Source organism: Aquila chrysaetos, unplaced genomic scaffold (genome assembly GCF_900496995.4).
Source record: "Aquila chrysaetos chrysaetos unplaced genomic scaffold, bAquChr1.4, whole genome shotgun sequence".
Lineage (NCBI taxonomy): Eukaryota > Metazoa > Chordata > Aves > Accipitriformes > Accipitridae > Aquila > Aquila chrysaetos.
The window spans coordinates 21427-40709 of NW_024470419.1; the positions used below are offsets into that span (position 1 = coordinate 21427).

Sequence of the window (19283 nt, forward strand, 5' to 3'; positions counted from 1 at the left end):
TAGGACAGTGCCAGCCTTGCGGTGTCCTCTAGCACAGGGACAGCTCTGGCCAGAGTAGAAGCAGGTCTCAGGCCCTGGGGGTGGAAGGCTGGTGGTGTCCCTGGGGCATGGTAACAGCACACTGCCAGCCCATGGGTGTCCCAAGTGCAGGGCCAGCTGCGGGATGTCTCCCACAGTGGTGAGAAGCAACAGGGTGTCCCCCTAGCCCAGTGCCACCAGGGTGTCCCTGGGGAACTGCCACTAGAAACGCCCCTACCAAAGTGCTCTGGGGTGTCCCTAGCACAGTGCCACCGGGGTGTCACTAGCACAGTGCCCTCGGGGTACCCCTAGTGCATTGCCCCGGGGTGTCCCTCGCCCGGTGCCCCCGTGGGTGCCCGGCGCCGGGGCTGCGGTGGCGCCCGCCGGGGGTGCCGCCCTCCCGTCCCGCTCGGCGCGGCGGGGCCGGTGGCGAGCCTGTCCCTAAAAGGTGCTGGCGGGCGGCGGGGGAGGTGCCGGGTCGGCCCTCGTCCGGCGCGGCCCCTCCCCGGCTCTTAGGCGGCGCAGCGGGGCGGGGGGCGCAGTGTCGGTGCTCCCGCCGCCCCTGGTGCTCCGCGCCCCGCCGCCACCATGGAGGCCATCAAGAAGAAGATGCAGATGCTGAAACTGGACAAGGAGAACGCCATCGACCGTGCCGAGCAGGCGGAGGCCGACAAGAAGCAGGCAGAGGACCGCTGCAAGCAGGTGGGTGTCCCACAGACCCCCCAGCATTGCCCAGGGACCCCTGCCTTAAGGGTGTCCAGCCCCGAGGATCCCATCCTACTGGGTGTCCAGCCTGGGGACCCCTGTCCTAGGGGTGTTCTGCCCTGGGGACCTTGCCCCACTGGGTGTCCAGCCTGTGGATCCCAGCTCTAGGGGTGCCCAGCCCTTGGGATCTCACTCCACTGGGTGCCTGTACCTGGGGACCTCACCCTGCTGGGTGCCCATCCCCAGGGACCAGCACTCCAGCCTGTTGCCCCTGACCACTCACATCAGTCCCCCCCCAAACATGCCATGTCTCGGTGGGATATCACAGTGCCACCTCCCTATCCCTCTGCTGGGGAGACCCTTGGGGACAGTGTATTCCCACCCCAGCCACAGAGATGGGAACCTTCTTGGTGCCCCCTGGAGCTGTGTCCCCCAGTTGGAACCTCTCCAGTCCCTTGCACAGGGAGGGAGCCCACCACCCCCTTACCCCTGCTGGGCTCAGGGATGCTGGGGGCTGCTCTGGCCCTGGGAACCAAGGGCTCCCCGAGGATGTGTGGCCCCAAAGTTGACAGAGTAAGCATGTCTGCATGCTCCTGCTGTGCCCCCAGCCTTGGCCACCCCAGGAGGAGGATGGCCATCCCCTCCCCAGCCTTGCAGGCACTGCCATCCCCCCTGACACCTGCCCTCCGTCCCTTCTCCAGCTGGAGGAGGAACAGCAGGGCCTGCAGAAGAAGCTGAAGGGCACAGAGGATGAGGTGGAGAAGTACTCTGAGTCTGTCAAGGAGGCCCAGGAGAAGCTGGAGCAGGCGGAGAAGAAAGCTACAGACGTACGTAGGCGTGTCAGCAACTCCTCCCCTGCGCTGGCGCTGGACCTCGGGGGGGTGAAGGAAGAGGGGGGCCTTATATGGAAAGCATCCATGGGGAAGACTGTCAGGATCCCATTCCTGCAATGCTGACACTGAACCCGGCTGAGATGCAGGGCAGGGACCGTCCGGATCCCGCTCAGGGTGTGGGGGCCAGGCAGGCTGCAGCAGGCACCACTTGGTCCGCTCTGGAGCTTCGTGGGCAGCCGCCTGCCTGGCTCCCCAAAGCTAACTGGGACGAGTGTCCCGAGCTATGTCACCAGTCCCTGGGCACATGCCTCCATGATGCTTGTAGAAAAAAAGTCTGTGGCGCTTGCTAAACTGGCACGAAAGCAAAGAGCAGAGAAATGGAAAAAGAGCTGACTGAGGAAGGATGCTTGGGGTGCGGGGGGGGGGCTCAGTCATTTTGGGGTCCAATGTGCCACCCTGTACCCTGGGAAGGGCAAGGCCAGGAAGAGTTTTATTTAGTGCCATGACTGATGTTTCTCCTGGGAAATGATCCCACCAGGGAGATGTTAGGAAAGTGTTGAAATTAGCTTGTGCCTGGCCAGGATGAAGGGTGGAACAGCTGTGTGCGTCCACAGAGCTGCTCGAGAACAGGGTATAATGACCTGTGGTGCCACACAGGGTATTTGACACCCTATAAATAAATCCTCCTTTTGATAGCCAGCCCTTCTTTGATGAAAACTAACCCTGGAAACTGGAGGAGAAGCTAAAGGGGAGCCGGCTGGACTGCAGCCAGCAGGGCATGGCCAGGCTTTTTAGGACTGAGAACAAAAAATTCAATCCCAGCTGGTTTATGGAGCTAAATGGGGGAGATGCATCAAATCTCTGAGGCAGCCACCAAGGACAGGGGTGAGCAGACAAGGATGAGCAGCAGCAGCACAAGTCCCTGGGGTGGCCCGGAGCCCCCGGGGAGCAGCTGGGGGGCTCCCCAGCCTTGTTTGCTGACCGTACAGACCTGCCCCAGTTTAGTTAGATACTAAACCAAGTAGTTAAAACATCAAAAATCCTCTGGAAGGGCACATTTATCCTGGCGTGGGGCAGACATGTCAAGCTGGGCAGGACAGCTGCCGTGTGTAGTGGGGGCCTGTACTGGTCTGACTGGATCCATGCTGGTGTGGGACAGGGCAAGCTTGGTGTGGGATCTGGCTGAGCGTGGACGGGATGTCCCCGGTGAGGAGCTTGGAGGAAGGAGCAAATGGTGGCACAGGGCAGACATCGGCCGCAAGGTGTGGAGCAGTTTGCTGCTGGCAGCAGGCCGTGCGATGCCGTCCTGGGCAGGGAGGGTACATTGCCATGCTCTTGGTCCACAGTGGCTTGGCAAGTCTGTGGGCTTCGGCAAGGAGAGTCCTGTCCCAGCAGATATGGGAGATGGGAGCCACCAACCCCTCCAGGGAAGGGCTGGATAGGGAGGCATGGAGAAGGAGCACTCCTGCAGTGTCAGGGAGGGCAGGCTGGCTGCAGGTGGGTGTTGCGGGCAGGGCTGGGAGCCTGTCACCAGCACAGCCACCCTGGGTCCATGCCGAAGTCTGGACGGGCTGTGCCGTGTGTGGGGCACTGGGAGTCACCAAGTCCCCGCACCAGGGACCTGAATGTGCCAACAGCACTAAGTGCCAGGGCTGGTGTTACCTCCTCCCCAGGACAAGGCGCAGCACTGCTCCCAGCTCTGGCAGAGGAAGCACAGGGTAGACCCCTGGAGCCCACCCTCCTGCCTCCCTGGAGACCCCCGTGCTCCCCTTGGCTGCCAGGACAACATGTGCCTGTGAGCACGGAGCGTCCCCATCCCTTGGCCAGGACAGGGCCCACCACAGCAATCCAGGCAAGCTCCTGCTCTCGGCAAAAAATATCAACAAATCCCTTAAAAGAATAAATCTCCCCCTGCTCCAGCATTGCCCTGCCTCTGGCATGGGGTGGCAGCGCACAAAGCCCACAGGACTGCACTAAGAGGTGCAAATGCAACCTCCCCAGGCACTTGGAGGGGGATCAGATGGTGGCACAGACCGGGGAGCGCCTGACCCCAGATTGGCAGCCCTACGGTGCTGGCAGCCCCTTCCCGGCAGCTCTGCCAGGCCACCGTGGCCCCTCCACCTCCTTGTCCCCAGGAGGGACAGCCTGTGGGGCCCACGGCAGGATGCTGCCAGGGGCTGCTGGACACGGTGCAGCTGGGACAGTGGGTTTAGCCAGAGCAGCCCCCTCCAGCCCCCCCGCATGTCCCCAGCCGGTGGCCTGTCCCTGGCCACCTCTGCAGTTCCCAAAGGCTTCACCCAAGTTCCCGCCCCGGTTGCTCTCCCCGGCCGAGACTTTTCTCTTATTTGGCGATTCCCCGAGCCGGTGGGAGGGAACGGGGCTCTGCTGGGAAGTGACTGCATCCCTGGGTGGGAGGCACCCAGCCCGGCCAGGCAGCTGCCCCCCAACCTACCCCCTTCCTGCCTGCAGCCAGCTCACCCCTGCCCCTTTGCTGGCGGGGACCCCGCTTTCTGCTCCAGGCCTCGTGTGCCGGCCTGGGAGCACTCGCGGCACCCAGGTGTCGGGCTGGGAGTGGTGCAGGACCGGCCAGGACTGGGGCCAAGCCCGAGGCCACATGCTCCCAGGGGATCTGCAGCGCTGCCTCTTCCACTGCCGCTTAGCAAGGGGATATGGGGTTGCAGGGCTCTGCCGGCAGTGTGGTCGGGTCCCCCCCCCAGGACCCCTGGTCCTGGAGCCGAGGGCAGCCAGCAGGGTCAGCCTGGGAATTGGTGTCCCTGGAGGCAGGTGTAAAGTGCAGCCGGGGCCGTCTGGGAGCTGTCAGAGCTCCTTAAGGGAGGATTGAGTGCCACCAGCGACAGCCCTTCCTGATGGATCAGGGCATGTGCCCTGGCCAGGATGCAGAGTTGGGAGCCAGGAACTGGCCTCCCCCCTAGGGCAGAGCCCCCAGGGCAGCTGGGGGGGTGCAGGGGGCTCCCTGGGCCCCATGGGTCTCTGTGGGCCTGCCAGCCAGGTCCTCACTTGGGGGAGCAGATGCCAAGGGGCTGAATGGGATGGCTGCAGGGGACCGGGCTGTGGCCCCACAGCTCCAGCCCCAGGTCCCCTGGGGGTATGCCTGAGAGTGGGCTCTGCTCCATGACCCCCCTGGCTCTGCAGCAGGGGGTGTGGGGGGCAGAGCTTGGGGAGCACCCGTGGATTGCTCCCATGTCCATGGGGGCTCACAGGGTCCAGGCTCTGGCACCCCCAGACTCCCTGGGCTCCTCTCCATCACTCTGGGGGAGCTTGGTAGGACTGCGCACCCCTGTCTGGGGGGGCACCATGTGCCCTTCTTGGGGGGGGACTATGTCCTGTATCCTGCGGGGGCACCATGCACCCTGCTCAGGGAGGGGACTATGTGCCCTGCCTTGGGGGGGCTGTCCCCTGTATCCTAGGGGATGCCATGTACCCTGCCTGGGGGCACCATGTGCCCTGCCCATGGGCACTGTGCATCTGCCGGGGGGGCACCGTACACCCTGCCCGGGGTGGGGGGACAGTGTGCCCTGTCCAGAAGCCACTGTGTATCTTGCTTCGGGGGGGTAGGGGCAGTGACCCCTGCCTGGGAAGGACCATGTGTCCTGCCCAGGAGGGCACACTATGTCCTATTTGGGGTGGAGGGGACTGTTCCCCCCACACCTGATGGGGGACTGTTCCCTGCCGGGGGTGGGCACCGTGCACCCTGCCCTGGAGAGCGGTGGCCCAGGTCGGTCCGTGGCAGCAGGAGGAGGAGGAGGAGCAGGAAGGGATGGAGGCAGGGCGGGCGGCGGGAGCGGCCGCTGCCTGAGCGCTTCCTGCCCGAGCCGGGCGGATCCCACAAAGGGCTCGGCGGCGCGGCCTCCCCGCCGGCAGCCCCTCGCCATGGCCAGCATCAGCTCGATCGATGCCGTCAAGAAAAAGATCCAGAGCCTGCAGCAGGTGGCCGACGAGGCGGAGGAGCGCGCCGAGCACCTGCAGCGGGAGGCCGATGCCGAGCGGCAGGCCCGGGAGCGGGTAAGGCGCAGGGCGGGGGGGCCGCCGGGGAGGGGGGCGCCCCGGCAGCTCCCCGGGATGCCGCACCGGCTCCGACAACGCCGCCGGCATCCTTCCCCGTGGGCTGGCCCCGGCCGCCCCCCCCGTCCCCGTCCCGTCCCGTCCCGTCCCGTCCGGGTAGCCGGGCTGGCCGCCCCCGGGGCGGAGGGCCGGGAGGTCCCGGGGGAGCTGGAAGGCGCTGCCATCCAGGTGCCGTGGCAGCGTCCCTGCCTCTGAGCTGCCTCCTCCAGCTGCATCCTTCATGGGTCTTGCTAGGGATGCTCCGTGCGGCGGGGTTCCCCAGGACTTCCCCGGCTGGTGGGGCACGGGGGAGCAGTCAGCAGCCAGCTCTGCCTTGGCTCTGCTTGGGGTCGGGCAGATCCTGGGAAAAGATCCTCTCCCTCGAAGGCTGGCTGTGTGCACGGCTAAAAATCCCACACCCAGGCTCTTGTCTGGCTTCCAGCAGGCTCTGCAGTCTGGGCTGCAGCAGCCGCAGAGCCTTTGGCTCTCCAGCATGTCCCTTTGTGGGGACAAGCCACCCCTTTGCACTGCTATGGACCAAAATTTCCACTCTGTGGCAGTGGGACAGCATTTCCAAGCTGCAGCTTGTTCCTGGTTTGGCTTTTTTATTATTGTTGGAGCTTGTGAGTTTTTTCTCTCTTTTTCCTATGCCCACTCCTTTAACATCCTCACCATATCAGGAGCGGCAGAGCTGGGTGCGGTACCCGGGCTGTTGTCACTCGGGCTGTGTGCGGAGGAAATGGCCCCTTCCTGCAGCCGCAGATCGGGTTCCCCGGTCACTGGGAGCTGCCAGAGAGCTCGTGTTCCCAAGTGTCCATCCGGGCAGTTCTGACCCACTTTGGGGACGATTCTCTGGGAAAAAAGCTCCTGTCAGGCTGAGGCAGGTGCCACAAGCAGAGCATCGCCCTGGCAGGGGCCAGCCCCAACTCCCCATTGGGTGGTTTGGCTGGGGATGAGCTCTTGGTGAGCCCAGAAAGAGGGTGTTCATGGGGTGGAGGTGGCTGTTGTGCCAGCCATGGGGCTAGCCGCCCACCCAGCACACTGCCAGGCTGCCCTGCTTGGAGCAGTGCCAGCTGCGCCCATCCCCACCCTGCCGGCTCAGCACGGGGGACCGCGGGTGCTCAGCGGGGCCACGCAGGGTGACAGCCCCTCGCTGCTCCCACAGTCCCCCTGCTTGGCCAATGTCCCCCAGGCCATTCATTCCCGGCGCTGGAGCACCAGGCTGGCCGGGGCCAGGCGCTGCAGCCAGCCAGGCCTGCTCCAGCCTGTGAATAAGCAGGAGACGTTATCCCCTGGGTTGGTGCATGCCTCCCTGCGTCTTGGTGCACGGGGCTGCTCCCCGCAGCAAGGTCTCATTGCCGCTCATCTCTTTGCATCTGGGGTTTTAATTCCCTGCAGTCCCCCTTCCCACACACACCCCCCCCCAGAGCAGGGAGCAGGGCCAGGAGCTGCTGAGGCAGCGTTTCCCAGTGGTGGCGATGGAGCAGGCAGGAGGCCTTTACCAAATGGAAAGAGTGCGGGGCCAGGCATCAAGGGGCTGGTGGGGGCCAGGGCCACTGCTCCCGGCTGGCCCTGGCTCCTGGCCCTGTGCGTGGGGAGCCTGGGAAAGCAGGGAGCCCTGGTCCCATGCTGCCCCATTGCACAGGGCTGGAGGGGTCCCCGCAGAAGAGGCTCCCGGCTTGCTCCACCGCCTCCGTAAACAGGAAATCCACAAGCGGCTCCCATCTCCTTTTTGGGAGCAAAGCCGCACAGGGCATTCCTCCCCCTTTACTCACTGCTCTGCAAACCCCAAATACCATCCCCATGATGGTGCAGCCACTCCGGCCACCCTACCCTGGCAAACGTGCCTCATCCCTCTCTAAGGCAGAAGCCAGAGGCGTGAGGACGCAGTGGAGGGGCTGCACAGGCTGGGCTGGGGTTGTGTGGCTGGGAGGAGCCAGCGTCAAACAGGGCACTAGGGATGGAGAGCCCCATTGTCCCTATAGAAAGGTGATGGGATGCGTGCCCCAGCCAGGCTTGTTGCACAGTGCCAAGGGGTGTTACGGATAGCAAATGCAGAAGTAACCACTGAAAATGCTTTTTAGATATAGATATATATATATGTCACATGGGGTGATTGAGGGGTTTCTGCTCCCTTAGGCTGAGGCTGAAGTGGCTTCTCTGAACCGCCGTATCCAGCTGGTGGAGGAGGAGCTGGACCGAGCCCAGGAGCGCCTGGCCACTGCCCTGCAGAAGCTGGAGGAAGCTGAGAAGGCAGCAGATGAGAGCGAGAGGTGTGATGGGAAGGGACAGCAGGGGTGGTATTGGGTCACCATTGATTGCAAGCAGCCCCCTTGGTTTCACAGTGGGGTTTGGGGATCCCTCTGAAGTGACCTTATGGGCTTTGTGTTGGTTTTCCTGCAGACCCCGAAGGGAGAGAGCAAAGCCACAATGCAGAGAAGGCCCCCAGACATGGGCGTTCTTGGCATGCTTTGAAATTTCCAGGGCACCCATAAAATCCTGAAAAAATTTGATCCGGTGTTTATACAAATATCAGGCTGTAACCGAAGCCAGAGGGTGCTCAGAGCCTGTTTTCTGCCCCAGAGCAGCCTCCTCTGCTCAAGAGCTGAGCAATGGCCTAGGAGGAGACTTCTGCTCCTGGGAACTGTGGTTGACCTTTGAGAACGAACCAGCCTCATTCAAAAAAAAGTCCTGCAGAGTGTGTTTCCCCATCCTCATGGCAAGCAGGTTTACTGGGCAGGAGCCGTGCAGGCGAGGGCACTCAGGTTGTATGGGAATGCCCAGACACGTCACGGCATTCCTGACAGTTACATGAGCTTTTCCCTCCATTGGCAAAGACCAGTTTGAGCAACAGCATCTGAGCGAGAGGAGAAGAGTCTGCAGGAGTCCCCGCTGCAGGGATTCGTGGGGGTTTGGTGACCCCCTACTTGTGAGCATCACCCCTGAATGGGAAAAGGCTTTGCCACAGGATGTTTTCTAGCATTTCCTAAAGGTTGCTGGTCTTGTCAGGCTGCTTTTGTGGAGGTTGCAGCCAGTTTGTCCTGGGCTGCACATGTTTTTACCCCCCGGGATGATGGGTTCAGGACCTGCCTGGTTGAGAGGCACCATGGCCACATCTTGCTCTGGGACATGGCCCTGGGGTGGCCTTGGGGTTAGCTCCGCTGCTTTAATTGTGCGCAGGAGCATCCTTGGGGTACTGCTGGTGTGACCCTACCATGTGAGGTGGCCAGCAAGTGCCAGTGTCCCAAGTCTCCAGAGCTGGAGGATGGCAGGGTCAGGGCACAGTGGGTGGGTGAGAGGTGCAGGTGCCACCTCGACCCACAGCAGTAACATCTTCTGGCTTGGGCCTTCCTCAGAGGCATGAAGGTCATCGAAAACAGGGCCATGAAAGATGAGGAGAAAATGGAGCTCCAGGAAATGCAGCTGAAAGAGGCAAAACACATAGCGGAGGAGGCTGACCGCAAATATGAGGAGGTGCGTGCCTGCCTCCGCGTACCCCCTTCCCCCAGTGCTGACCCCCCCTGGCGGCACCTGGGGCTGCCTCCCCACAGCCCTGTGCCCCAAGCCAGGGCAAGCGTGGGGCTGACACATGCCCCTTGCTGCCATTGACAGGTTGCCCGCAAGCTGGTTGTCCTTGAGGGAGAGCTGGAGCGCTCAGAAGAGAGGGCAGAGGTGGCGGAGAGGTGAGTGGAGCTCCCAGTGGGCAGTATGTGGGGGTCCCACGTGGCCCTTGCCCTGAGTCCCTGGCAGCTGGGGGCAGCTGTGTGTCCGTGTGGGGATGGGGATGTCCCTCCCTGGAAGCAGCAGGTTCTGCTGTCGGGGTGGTCCCTGGGCTCGCAGGCTGGGGGCAGGGGGGTGCCAGCCTGCCAGCAGCACATCCTTGACCCTGTTCTCTGCTGTCCCCCCCCCCGGGGTGCCCCTCTTCCACCCCAGCCGAGTGAGACAGTTGGAAGAAGAGCTGCGGACCATGGACCAGACTCTCAAATCCCTCATTGCCTCAGAGGAAGAGGTACTGGGGCAGGGGCGCGGGGTGATGCGCAGCAGCCCCCCTCTCTCTGTCGCTGTCTCTCGAACCGTGCGAGCCACCTCTCTCCTCTCTGCACCTCTGCCTCTGCCACCGACCTCCCCTTGCCTCCCTCTCTGGTGGGTGCAGGCTGGACATGCTCCTCCATCCCTCCATGTCTGCTCTCCTTCTCGGCAGGGCTGGTGGGAGCCCAGCCAGCAGCGATGCATGGGGTGTCCATGCGAGGAGGCACGAGGAATGGATGAACGGATGCATTCCGGCAGCTTCCGCTTGTAGCGGCTCTGCTCCTTCTCCGCCTGTGCTGCCTGAGTTTTCTCCTCTCAACTTGTTCTCTCTCTTTCTTTCCTACTTCCCCATGCCTGCTCTTTCTGCTCCTTCCTCTCACCTGCCCCTTGGCCCTGCTCCCTCTCCTGGCGGCCCCTGCTTGGGATGTAGTAAATGTGGTGACCTAGAGGAGGAGCTGAAAATTGTCACCAACAACTTGAAGTCCCTGGAGGCCCAGGCTGACAAGGTAGGACCCAGAGGTGCTGCTGGGGCTGGGCAGAATGCGTGGGGTCTGGGGGTGCTGGGGTCCCCCACCAGGGCAAAGGGTGGCCAGAGATGTCCTGTGGGGCTCATGGGTGCCCATCTCTGTCTCTGCAGTATTCCACCAAGGAGGACAAGTACGAGGAGGAAATCAAGCTTCTAGGAGAAAAACTGAAGGAGGTAAGGGCTGTGGGGCTGGGACCCCTAAGAGGGGGGCTGGCACTGCATCAGTGCAGGCACGAGTTTGTCATCCCATGTGGGTTTTGACCCTGTTATGCTCTTGTTCTCACCCTTCCCCAAATTGCAGCCCTGCAGCGTGGCAGGTGGCTGTGTCTGGGATGCCCCCATGGGGTCCCGCTACCCCAGAGAGGGTCCCTGTCCCATCTGGAGGGCTGATGTTTGCATCCCCAGGGAGCACAGTCCCACTGGGGTGCATCCTGCAGCCCCATGCTGCGCTCTGCTCCTGCACAGCTTGCCTCTGCCCCATGTGGTGTCCTGCTCCCAGGACGTGCGCTGGCAGGAGCTCATGTCCTGCACACACCAACTTCAAGCCATGTCCAATTTGGGGTGATCCGTCTAGTGTTGGTTGCACACACAACCTGTGAAGCATGTAGGCTCCCATGACATCTCTGCTTTTGGTGGTCAGGACAGGTTGGGATAAACAGGAAGCCCAACATGGAGGCACTTTGCCCAGCTGCCTCCTTTGAGGGCAAGCTCTCACCCCTGCTGCTGGTTTAAGGCATGGGGGTCCATGGGGCCCTTGTCCCTTGCCTTTCCCAGGGGAGGGCTCATGCGGGGGGATGTGGGAGATGCAGACGGGGCAGATTTGGGGTGCAGTGCAGCCTGTGCCGTCCCTGTTGTGCCCCGCAGCTCACCCTCTCCCCCCTGCACTCCTGCAGGCTGAGACCCGGGCAGAGTTTGCGGAGCGGTCTGTGGCGAAGCTGGAGAAAACCATCGATGATCTAGAAGGTAAAATGTCCTCACTGGCCCCATGTCCCTCTTTCCCGGGGAGCACTGGCCAGGATGTGCCCCCGGTGGGGCCAGACAGGGCTTGGCTGGGGTGAAGGGGTGGGCAGGTGTCCTGGGAGGGGGGAGGCTGGATGCCATGGTGTCTGGTGTGGGGGCACAGAGCTGCTGGGGTCTGTGGCTCTGCCCTCAGGTGGGGAATAGGGCTGCATCCATACCACCTGTTGTGTCTACATGCTCCTGCTGCCCTCCGCCCCCCCTGCTCACAGCCACTCTCTCTCTCTCTCTCTCTCCCTGCTGCCCACCCCCCAACCTTGCTCCACCGTCTGCCCCCTGTCCACCCCCTGCCTGCAGACGAAGTGTATGCGCAGAAGATGAAGTACAAAGCCATCAGCGAGGAGCTGGACAATGCACTTAATGACATCACCTCCCTCTGAGCCACCCACTGGGCACCATCACTGCACCCCCCACCTGCCTCACCCCTCCCCAGCTCAGCTGCTTGCCTGCCCAGCCATCACACCGCTCTCCCTGCCTGCTCTGTCCCCTCTGTCCTTCCCAGCCCGCGCCTGTCTGTCAGCTCCTTTGGGACAGGAGCCAGCCCGGGGTGTTCCTGCAATACCCCTCTTTGTGGGGAGACGAGGTGTAGGTGCTTAGGGGTGTTTGGCGGGGAAGGGGAGCAGCCCCTAGGACCCCCACATGCTGGGTGCATGGTGCCCACACAGTTGCAGGTCCGTTCCCCAGCATCGCCCAGTAGGGAACAGAGCTGTGCCCAGGAGCCCTTCGCTTCATTAGCTCCCTCCTCGGCTCCCTGGCAGCACAAGCACCAGGGACCCCACAGCTCTGGTGCTGGGGGGACACCTGCCCCCCACATCCCCCCAGCAAAGCCCCCTGGTTCTGCTTGCTGAGCCCAGGGTGGGGGGGACCCATGCAGGGGAAGCAGCACCTCCACTGCCAAAACAGAGAGGAGGGCTTAGGCCTGGGGAACAGAGGGGGGGGTCCAGCTGTGCAGGCAGCCCATCCCCAGGCAGGCAGCCCCCAGGCCCCTGCTCCTCCCTCGCCCCTGCCTCCCTTCTGTCCTTTGCACATCACTCTTCAGTTTGCATTTCATGACTTTTTCTTTTCTGTTCTGTCCCTCTGGGTTACTGAGTTGGTCTCAATAAAGCATTTTCTCTCTTCCGTTTCTCCTTTGTTTTCTTCATGCTGCTCTGTCCCTCATCTGTCTCATGTGGGTGCTGGCAGCCGGGTGGTAGGAGGTGGTTGCAGGCAGCTTGCGGCTGCGGGACCCCTGGGACGGCTGTGGCTGAGCCCTGAGCAGCTCCTGCACTGCCAGGCTGAGTGGGACAGGGCCCTTTGTGCCTCTGCCCAGGGGATGACCCCCCCCCCCCCCCCCCAGCTCTTGGACACAGCTTTCCTCATCTTGTGCCGCCTTCTCCATGACTCTTTTGGCCTGAAATATCAGGGTTAGACCTGGTCCTATCCATTCCCTGTCCCCACTCCCAGACATTGCCCACAAGCAGCAGTCTCAGCCCTGGTATCTCTCCTGCATCACCCTCCCACGCTGAAGGGGCTGACCCTACCCTTCAGCAGTGATCCCTGGCCCTAAACAGGTCCCTGATCCTCATCTGCCTTCTCCTTCCTCAGCATCCTACCCTGCCCCACAACTCTGTCCCTGAATTGATGGACCTGCAGCCCTGTTCCTGCCCCAGGACCGGCTGCCTCTTCCTGCTGGCCCAGCTTGTTCTCCACTGCTGGCTGGGCAGCAGCAGGATTTCCAGCGAGGGCTTTGGGGAACGCTGTCTCTTTTCACTAACTCACCTTTCTCTCTCTTCTCTGCTGCACTGACGTCTCCGTTTTCTCTAGAGCGCTCCCAGCAGGAGGCCAAGAAAAGCCGCATTCTCACTAACAAGCTGCGGGTCATCCTTACCGAATTTAGCAACTGAGCTGCCGAGAACTCTCGGCCCCAGCCCAGCCTCCCGCACCCGGGCTGCCACCGGCCCCACTCCCTGCCTCATTTTGGCCAGGCTGGCTCGGGGCTGGGACCTCCTCCTCACTCCCTGCTGGGGTTAGACGGTGCGTGGAGCCTTGGCTTATCCCCCCGGGGGTAACTGCCCTGCTTGGGGGGGACAGGGAGTCCTCTGGAGCTGATCAGTTTTTCTTGGGAGAGGAACGAGGGTTTTTGCAATGTCCTGGGATGCCCACGCAGTGATGGCTGTCCCCCGACATCAGTCTGGCCCCGCCAGAGAGGGATATGGTGGCTTGTATTGCTGCCTTACTCCCCTTGTCCCAGGAGTTGGTGGCCAGCCTCTTCCCCCTCACTCTGGTCACCCCAAACTATGCAGGGAGGATCCCCTTAGAGCAGGGTCTCTGCAGGGTGCTGGGAGGGCTGGGACAGGAGCTGGGGACCCAGCAGCACCCATTGCCCCAAACCTGGGGCAGGGGATGGGGAAGAGCCTGGCCGGGAGCGCTGGGAGATGGGGCTGGGTGGGCAGAGCTCTCGTCCCATCCTCATCTCTAGAGGGAAGGAGGATGCTGTTTGGAAGTGAGTGCTGGAGGAGGCTGCCTTGGCAGCAGGCTGCCCAGCAGAGCTCATCCCTGCAGCCTTGTTAGCTCTGCTCCTTCTCTCTCTGCTGTTCTCTCTGCCTGCCTTCCTGGGCTGCTGTCTCACTCTCTTCACAGAGCACTGCTGGGTCATGCAGCAGGCACTGGCTCTCCTCTTTTCCTGGCCAAGGGTTTGTGTGTGAGCCCACAGCTGGACAGTGGTGATGCCCCGGGGCAGGATGTGCTGTGGGCAGAGCAGGGAGACAGGGCCGTGCTGGTGGCTGGCCGGAGAGGGGTACCCATCAGCAGTATCCATGCTGCAGAGGGCCTGGCCATGGGCAACGGGATGCCATGGGAGGATGGAAATGCTGAAGAGTGGGGACTGCCTGCCCCGACCGACTGGCCTGGCCGGCCTGGCTGCCCCGGCAGATCCCGGAGTGGCTAGACTCATCCCTGCTGGTGGTGGGGCTGCTTGAATGGACTCTGCTCTGCAGGGACACCCTGAGCAGCTGGAGGCTCATGTCGTACTGAAATGTCTGTCTCTGTGTGTGTGTGTGTGTGTGTGTCTGTGTCTGCTTGGTGTGGTGTGCATGGGTCCGGCTGTGCCTGGGTATGCTTGGGCTGTGTCCGTGTGTGTGACTGGCTGTGTGTCCCTTGTGTTCACAGAGAGTCTAGCCAATGCCAAAGAGGAGAACGTGGGCATCCACCAGGTCCTGGACCAGACCTTGTTGGAGCTGAACAACCTCTGAGCTGCCCTGGGGAGCCCCTGTCCCTCTTCCCTACCCCACATGTGCGCCCCATTGGCACACTCAGGATGTCATCAGCTGAACTGCATCTTGGCCAAATCCACACACCCATTGGGAAGGGAAGCCCTGCAGCCTTACACCATGGCTCAGGGGTGTCTTGTCTGTGCACAGCCTGACTGGCTCTGTCCTGTCTTTGTGTCCAAATATTAAAGCAGTTTGACAAGATGGATAGGTGTGCTTGGTCCTTGCGGGTGGGCACAGGCACTGGGAGATGTGTGTGGGGGGTCTCCCTGCCCAGTTCACACAAGGAGGCTCTGCAGGGTCTTGGGTCTGAGGTGGGTATGGCCAGTGTAAGGATGTCCTCTGTGGCCGTGGGGGGCTGGGAGCCATAATGCACATGGGTTTGGGCTGTGTTCCCATGTCTTCATCACCTCCTTGGGATGCACAGAAAAGCTCCAAGTCTCAAGCTCAGTCCAAACTGACCATTCTCTTCAAGTGCACAGTGATAGAGATATGTCACTGGTGTGTCCCCTTCCACAGCTGGCATGTTACCTGCTGTCATGGTTTAACCACAGCCAGCAACTAAGCACCACACAGCTGCTCATTCACTCCCACACACACAGTGGGATGGGGGAGAGAATCGGAAGGAAAAAGGTAAAACTCGTGGGTTGAGATAAGAACAGTTTAATAGGACAGAAAGGAAGAAACTAATAAGGATAATAATAACAATACTAAAATGACAATAATAATAATAAAAGGATTGGAATATACAAAACAAGTGATGCACAATACAATTGCTCACCACCTGCCAACCGACGCCCAGTTAGTTCCCAAGCAGCAATCCCCCCAGGCCAACTCCCCCCAGTTTATATACTAGACATGACATCACATGGTATGGAATACCCCTTTGGCCACTTTGGGTCAGCTGCCCTGGCTGTGTCCCCTCCCAACTTCTTGTGCCCCTCCAGCTTTCTTGCTGGCTGGGCATGAGAAGCTGAAAAATCCTTGACTTAGTCTAAACACTACTTGGCAACAACTGAGAACATCAGTGTTATCAACATTCTTATCATGCTGAACCCAAAACATAGCACTGTACCAGCTACTAGAAAGACAATTAACTGTATCCCAGCTGAAACCAGGACACCTGGCCAGCACTTGGGGAAGCCACAAGGTCTTTGATCTCTTCATGGAGTCTGCTTCATGGTTCATATTCATGATGCCATCTGAGCACACATACAAGCGTGTGACCATGCATGCACATGCTATTACTTACCAGGGTCTTCTCCAGGTTTGTGGTTAGCTGCTTACCTGTATTGGGTTTGTGTGGCAAGGTTTTGGTAGCAGGGGGGGCAACAGGGGTGGCTTCTGTAAGAAGCTGCTAGAAGCTTCCCCTGTGTCTGACAGAGCCAATACCAGCTGGCTCTAAGACAGACCTGCCGCCAGCCAAGACCGAGCCAATCAGCAATAGTGGTAGCGCCTCTGTGATAACATTTTTAAGAAGGAAAAAAAGTTGCGGGACTCACAGAAATGGCAGCCAGAGAGAGGAGTGAGAACATGTAAGAGAAACAACCCTGCAGACACCAAGGTCAGTGAAGAAGGAGGGTGAGGAGGTGCTCCAGGCACCGGAGCAGAGATTCCCCTGCAGCCCGTGGTGAAGACCATGGTGAGGCAGGCTGTCCCCCTGCAGCCCATGGAGGTCCACGGTGGAGCAGATATCCACCTGCAGCCCATGGAGGACCCCACGCTGGAGCAGGGGAAGAGTGTGAGGAGTCCTGCCCCTGAGGAGGATGAAGCAGCAGAAATAACATGTGATGAACTGACCGTAAACCCCATTCCCCATCCCCCTGCGCCGCTGTGGGGGGGTAGGTAGAGAATCTGGGAGTGAAGTTTTGCCTGGGAAGAAGGGAGGGTAGAGGGAAGGTGTTCTGAGATTTGGTTTTATTTCTCATTACCCTACTCTGGTTGATTGGTAATAAATTGAGTTAATTTTCCCCAAGCTGAGTCTGTTTTGCCTGTGAAGGTAATTGGTGAGTGATCTCTCCTGTCCTTATCTTGACCCACCAGCCCTTTGTTATATTTTCTCTCCCCTGTCCAGCTGAGGAGGGGGGAGTGATAGAATGGCTTTGGTGGGCACCTAGCATCCAGCCAGGGTCAACCCACCACATTACCCCATGTACTAGTTGCATTTTCTATTACCAGTCACTGAACACCTGCCTGAGGGACAGCTGTATAAACTAGCAAATATTAACGCAGTAGGCAACCAATTTCCAAAGCATTCAGGAAGTTTCCTCCTGGCTTTCTGTGTTTTCTCCAACACAAAGAGAAGAGTGGCAGGATGCGTCTCATTGCTGTCACCAAAAAAGGCTGGATTCCCTGGGGATGCCCAAAGTCATGATCTAGTCCTGCCCTCTGCTTCGGGCCCCTCCACGATGTGTGCTGAGCCCTGTTCTCCCACGCTACCCAGCGAATATCCCTCTAAAAGCACAGCCTCATGCTGCCAGGAAACATAATTCATGCTGACCCCTTGCTGAGCCAGGCCACCATCCCAGTGAATGGCCGGCAGGGATAGCTTTCGTTATCTGCTTTCCTTTATTTGCTGCATCTCTCAGCTCAGAAAAGGAGGGTGGTGAGATTGTATCTCTTTCCTGCCCAGGTGCTGCCGGCCTCCTGCCCTCCCCCTGGCCCAGTACCTCTGGTTTGTGGCTCCAAGACCTTCTCCTACAGGGAAAAGGGCTCCCCTCGCATGGGGTACTCATTTTCTGGTTGTCCTCCTGGGGTGCAGGACCTGCCGGGAGCCACAGCCTCCCTCCCTGGGATGTGCTAGTGGGGAAGGACAGTGCACAGCTGTCCTGGCTGGTAGAGCTGGCCCTGCACAAGGGCTGGGGCTCCTCCTTGGGTCCTCCTTGCTTTTCCACAGTACATCAGCTGAGCTATTCTGTTGTTTGGTCAAAGCACCTTCCAGGCAGGGGTTTGTCTGGCTGCAAAAGGAACAAGAGTGCAAAACCACTTCTGCGGGAGCCTGTCCCAGTGAGCAGTGCCCCGCACTGCAAACAAGCCTGCCCTGCACTCTTATCAGGATGGGTCCCCTGCATCCAGCTTGTGCGCGCCCTTGCCTTCCTGCTGGGACAAAAGCCCTTTCACACCCAGTGTTTTTTCCTATAAGCTGTCCAGCCTCCTGGTTTGGACCAGTCCATTTAACTTAACCTTTTACACCCTGCTGCAAGGGCCTTTTTTCCCCTCTGAACTTCCTGTGGTTTGGCAGTGAGATCCTGGCTGCTGTTCCCAGGCGATGCTCTGCCCCAAAGATGTTTCATGGTTGAGCAAAGCTTTGCATTTTCTCCATCCTCCCACCCATCTGCTTCCCCTTGTGGTCCTGCAGAGAGACGCAGGCCAGGGGAAGCTCTGGGAGGCCGGGCAGCAGGGGGGCTCGACCTGGAGGCACATCTCCCCACTCAGATCCACGCTAAGGACCACAGGGCCTGTCCCCTCCCCTTGCACCTCCTCTGCTGAATTTCAACCTTTGGATTTGTTTATCTAGGCCTGACAGACTGAAGATCTCCCCAAAGTGCTTTCAGCCCTGGTGTGGGCCGCCACCCCTTTGATAAACCACCACATTAACCTCCAGCAGCCTCTCACCTCCACACTCTTCTCCAGTTTTCTCATTGCTCTAGTGCCTCATCTCATCTCTGAATCCTTCCTGTTCAATATCCTTGAACAATGTGCTGGAGGGGAATGACCACACAAAGGGCATCACAGACACATTTTGATGAGACATGTTGAGCTGCGCAGAGCAGGACACAAGCCACTGCTGCCCCCCCAGCCCCTCCTTTGGGTGTGATTACCCCCGCATTTACAGCCCGAGACATTTGGGTGAGGGCGGGAAGAGCTGTGTTGCTGAGCTGTGTGGGTTTTGCAGGGCTCTGGGTGATTTCAGAACAGGTCAAGCCACATAAAGCCAAGCACCACATGAAGCTCCCAGTCAATATAATCAATATTACTGATTTATCAATCCCACCAGAGAACAACGCAACTGGAGAAAAACACAGACAGTTATAATCACGCAGTGCTGTCTCATTTCTGTATGAGTTACATACACCCCATATGCAACGCTCGGTACTGTGCCCCACATAGGGGCTGTGCTGCCTGATCTGTGAATGTGGAGTGGGCACTGCAGGAGGAGCAGTGTGCGGGGCAGGGGGTGTGTGGCCCCTGCCCTGCATGCTCAGGGGCTGCAAGGGGCCTGGGGGCAGTGCCAGAGGCCCCCCTGCACCAAGGCAGGCCTGTGGTGGGGTGACAGGCAGTTAGGGACCCTTGGGGACAGCCAGCACACCTCACCCAAGCCTGGGCAGACCCAGCTGGCCCAGGTTCTGGGGGGCAGTGCAAGGCCCCCCTCACTGGGTGGCCCCTGTGAGGGTACCAGTGACAGGGCCAAGCTCCCCTGGGTGCAGGCCACATCCCCCCCCAGTGCAGGCCTTGCCCCTCCGTGACAGACCTGAGCCCCCTGGTACAGGCTGTGCCCCCTGGTGACAGGCCCAGGTCCCTAACTGGTGCAGGCCATGTCTCCCCATGACAGGCCCAGGTCCCCCCGATGCAGGCCATGTCCCCTGTGACAGGCCTGAGCCCCCCAGTACAGGCTGTACCCCCCCATGACAGGCCAAGAACTCCCCCCGTGACAAACCCAAACCCCGAGGTTCAGGATGTGCCCCCCCATAACAGACTCTAGCCCCGCCCCACTCCGGCTCAGACCCCGCCCAGCGCGGCCCTTCCGGCGGCGGCGCGCGTGTAGCGTCAGGCGGCCCCGGAAGGGCGAGGGAGGGAGGGAGGGAGGGAGAGGAGGGGTGCGGCGCTGAGCTGAGCTAGGCTGAG

The 19283-nt window shown here is 60.6% G+C and overlaps 1 protein-coding gene across 11 annotated transcripts; it reads left to right on the forward strand.

The window, feature by feature from the left end:
- Nucleotides 1-590: 590 nt before the first annotated feature.
- LOC115338507 (tropomyosin beta chain) lies at nucleotides 591-14644 on the forward strand. Of its 11 annotated transcripts, none has more exons than XM_030007101.2 (9): nucleotides 591-720; nucleotides 1425-1550; nucleotides 7758-7891; nucleotides 8975-9092; nucleotides 9231-9301; nucleotides 9552-9627; nucleotides 10285-10347; nucleotides 11067-11136; nucleotides 14338-14644. In XM_030007101.2, the coding sequence occupies exons 1-9, from the start codon at nucleotides 607-609 to the stop codon at nucleotides 14418-14420; spliced, it is 855 nt and encodes a 284-aa protein (XP_029862961.1). In that variant the 5' UTR covers nucleotides 591-606; the 3' UTR covers nucleotides 14421-14644. The 11 variants fall into 11 exon arrangements, with proteins under 11 accessions (XP_029862961.1, XP_029862962.1, XP_029862959.1 ...); XM_030007102.2 differs by lacking the exon at nucleotides 14338-14644 and adding an exon at nucleotides 11488-12306; XM_030007099.2 differs by lacking the exon at nucleotides 9552-9627 and adding an exon at nucleotides 10078-10153 and having other exon boundaries at nucleotides 592-720.
- Nucleotides 14645-19283: the final 4639 nt, after the last annotated feature.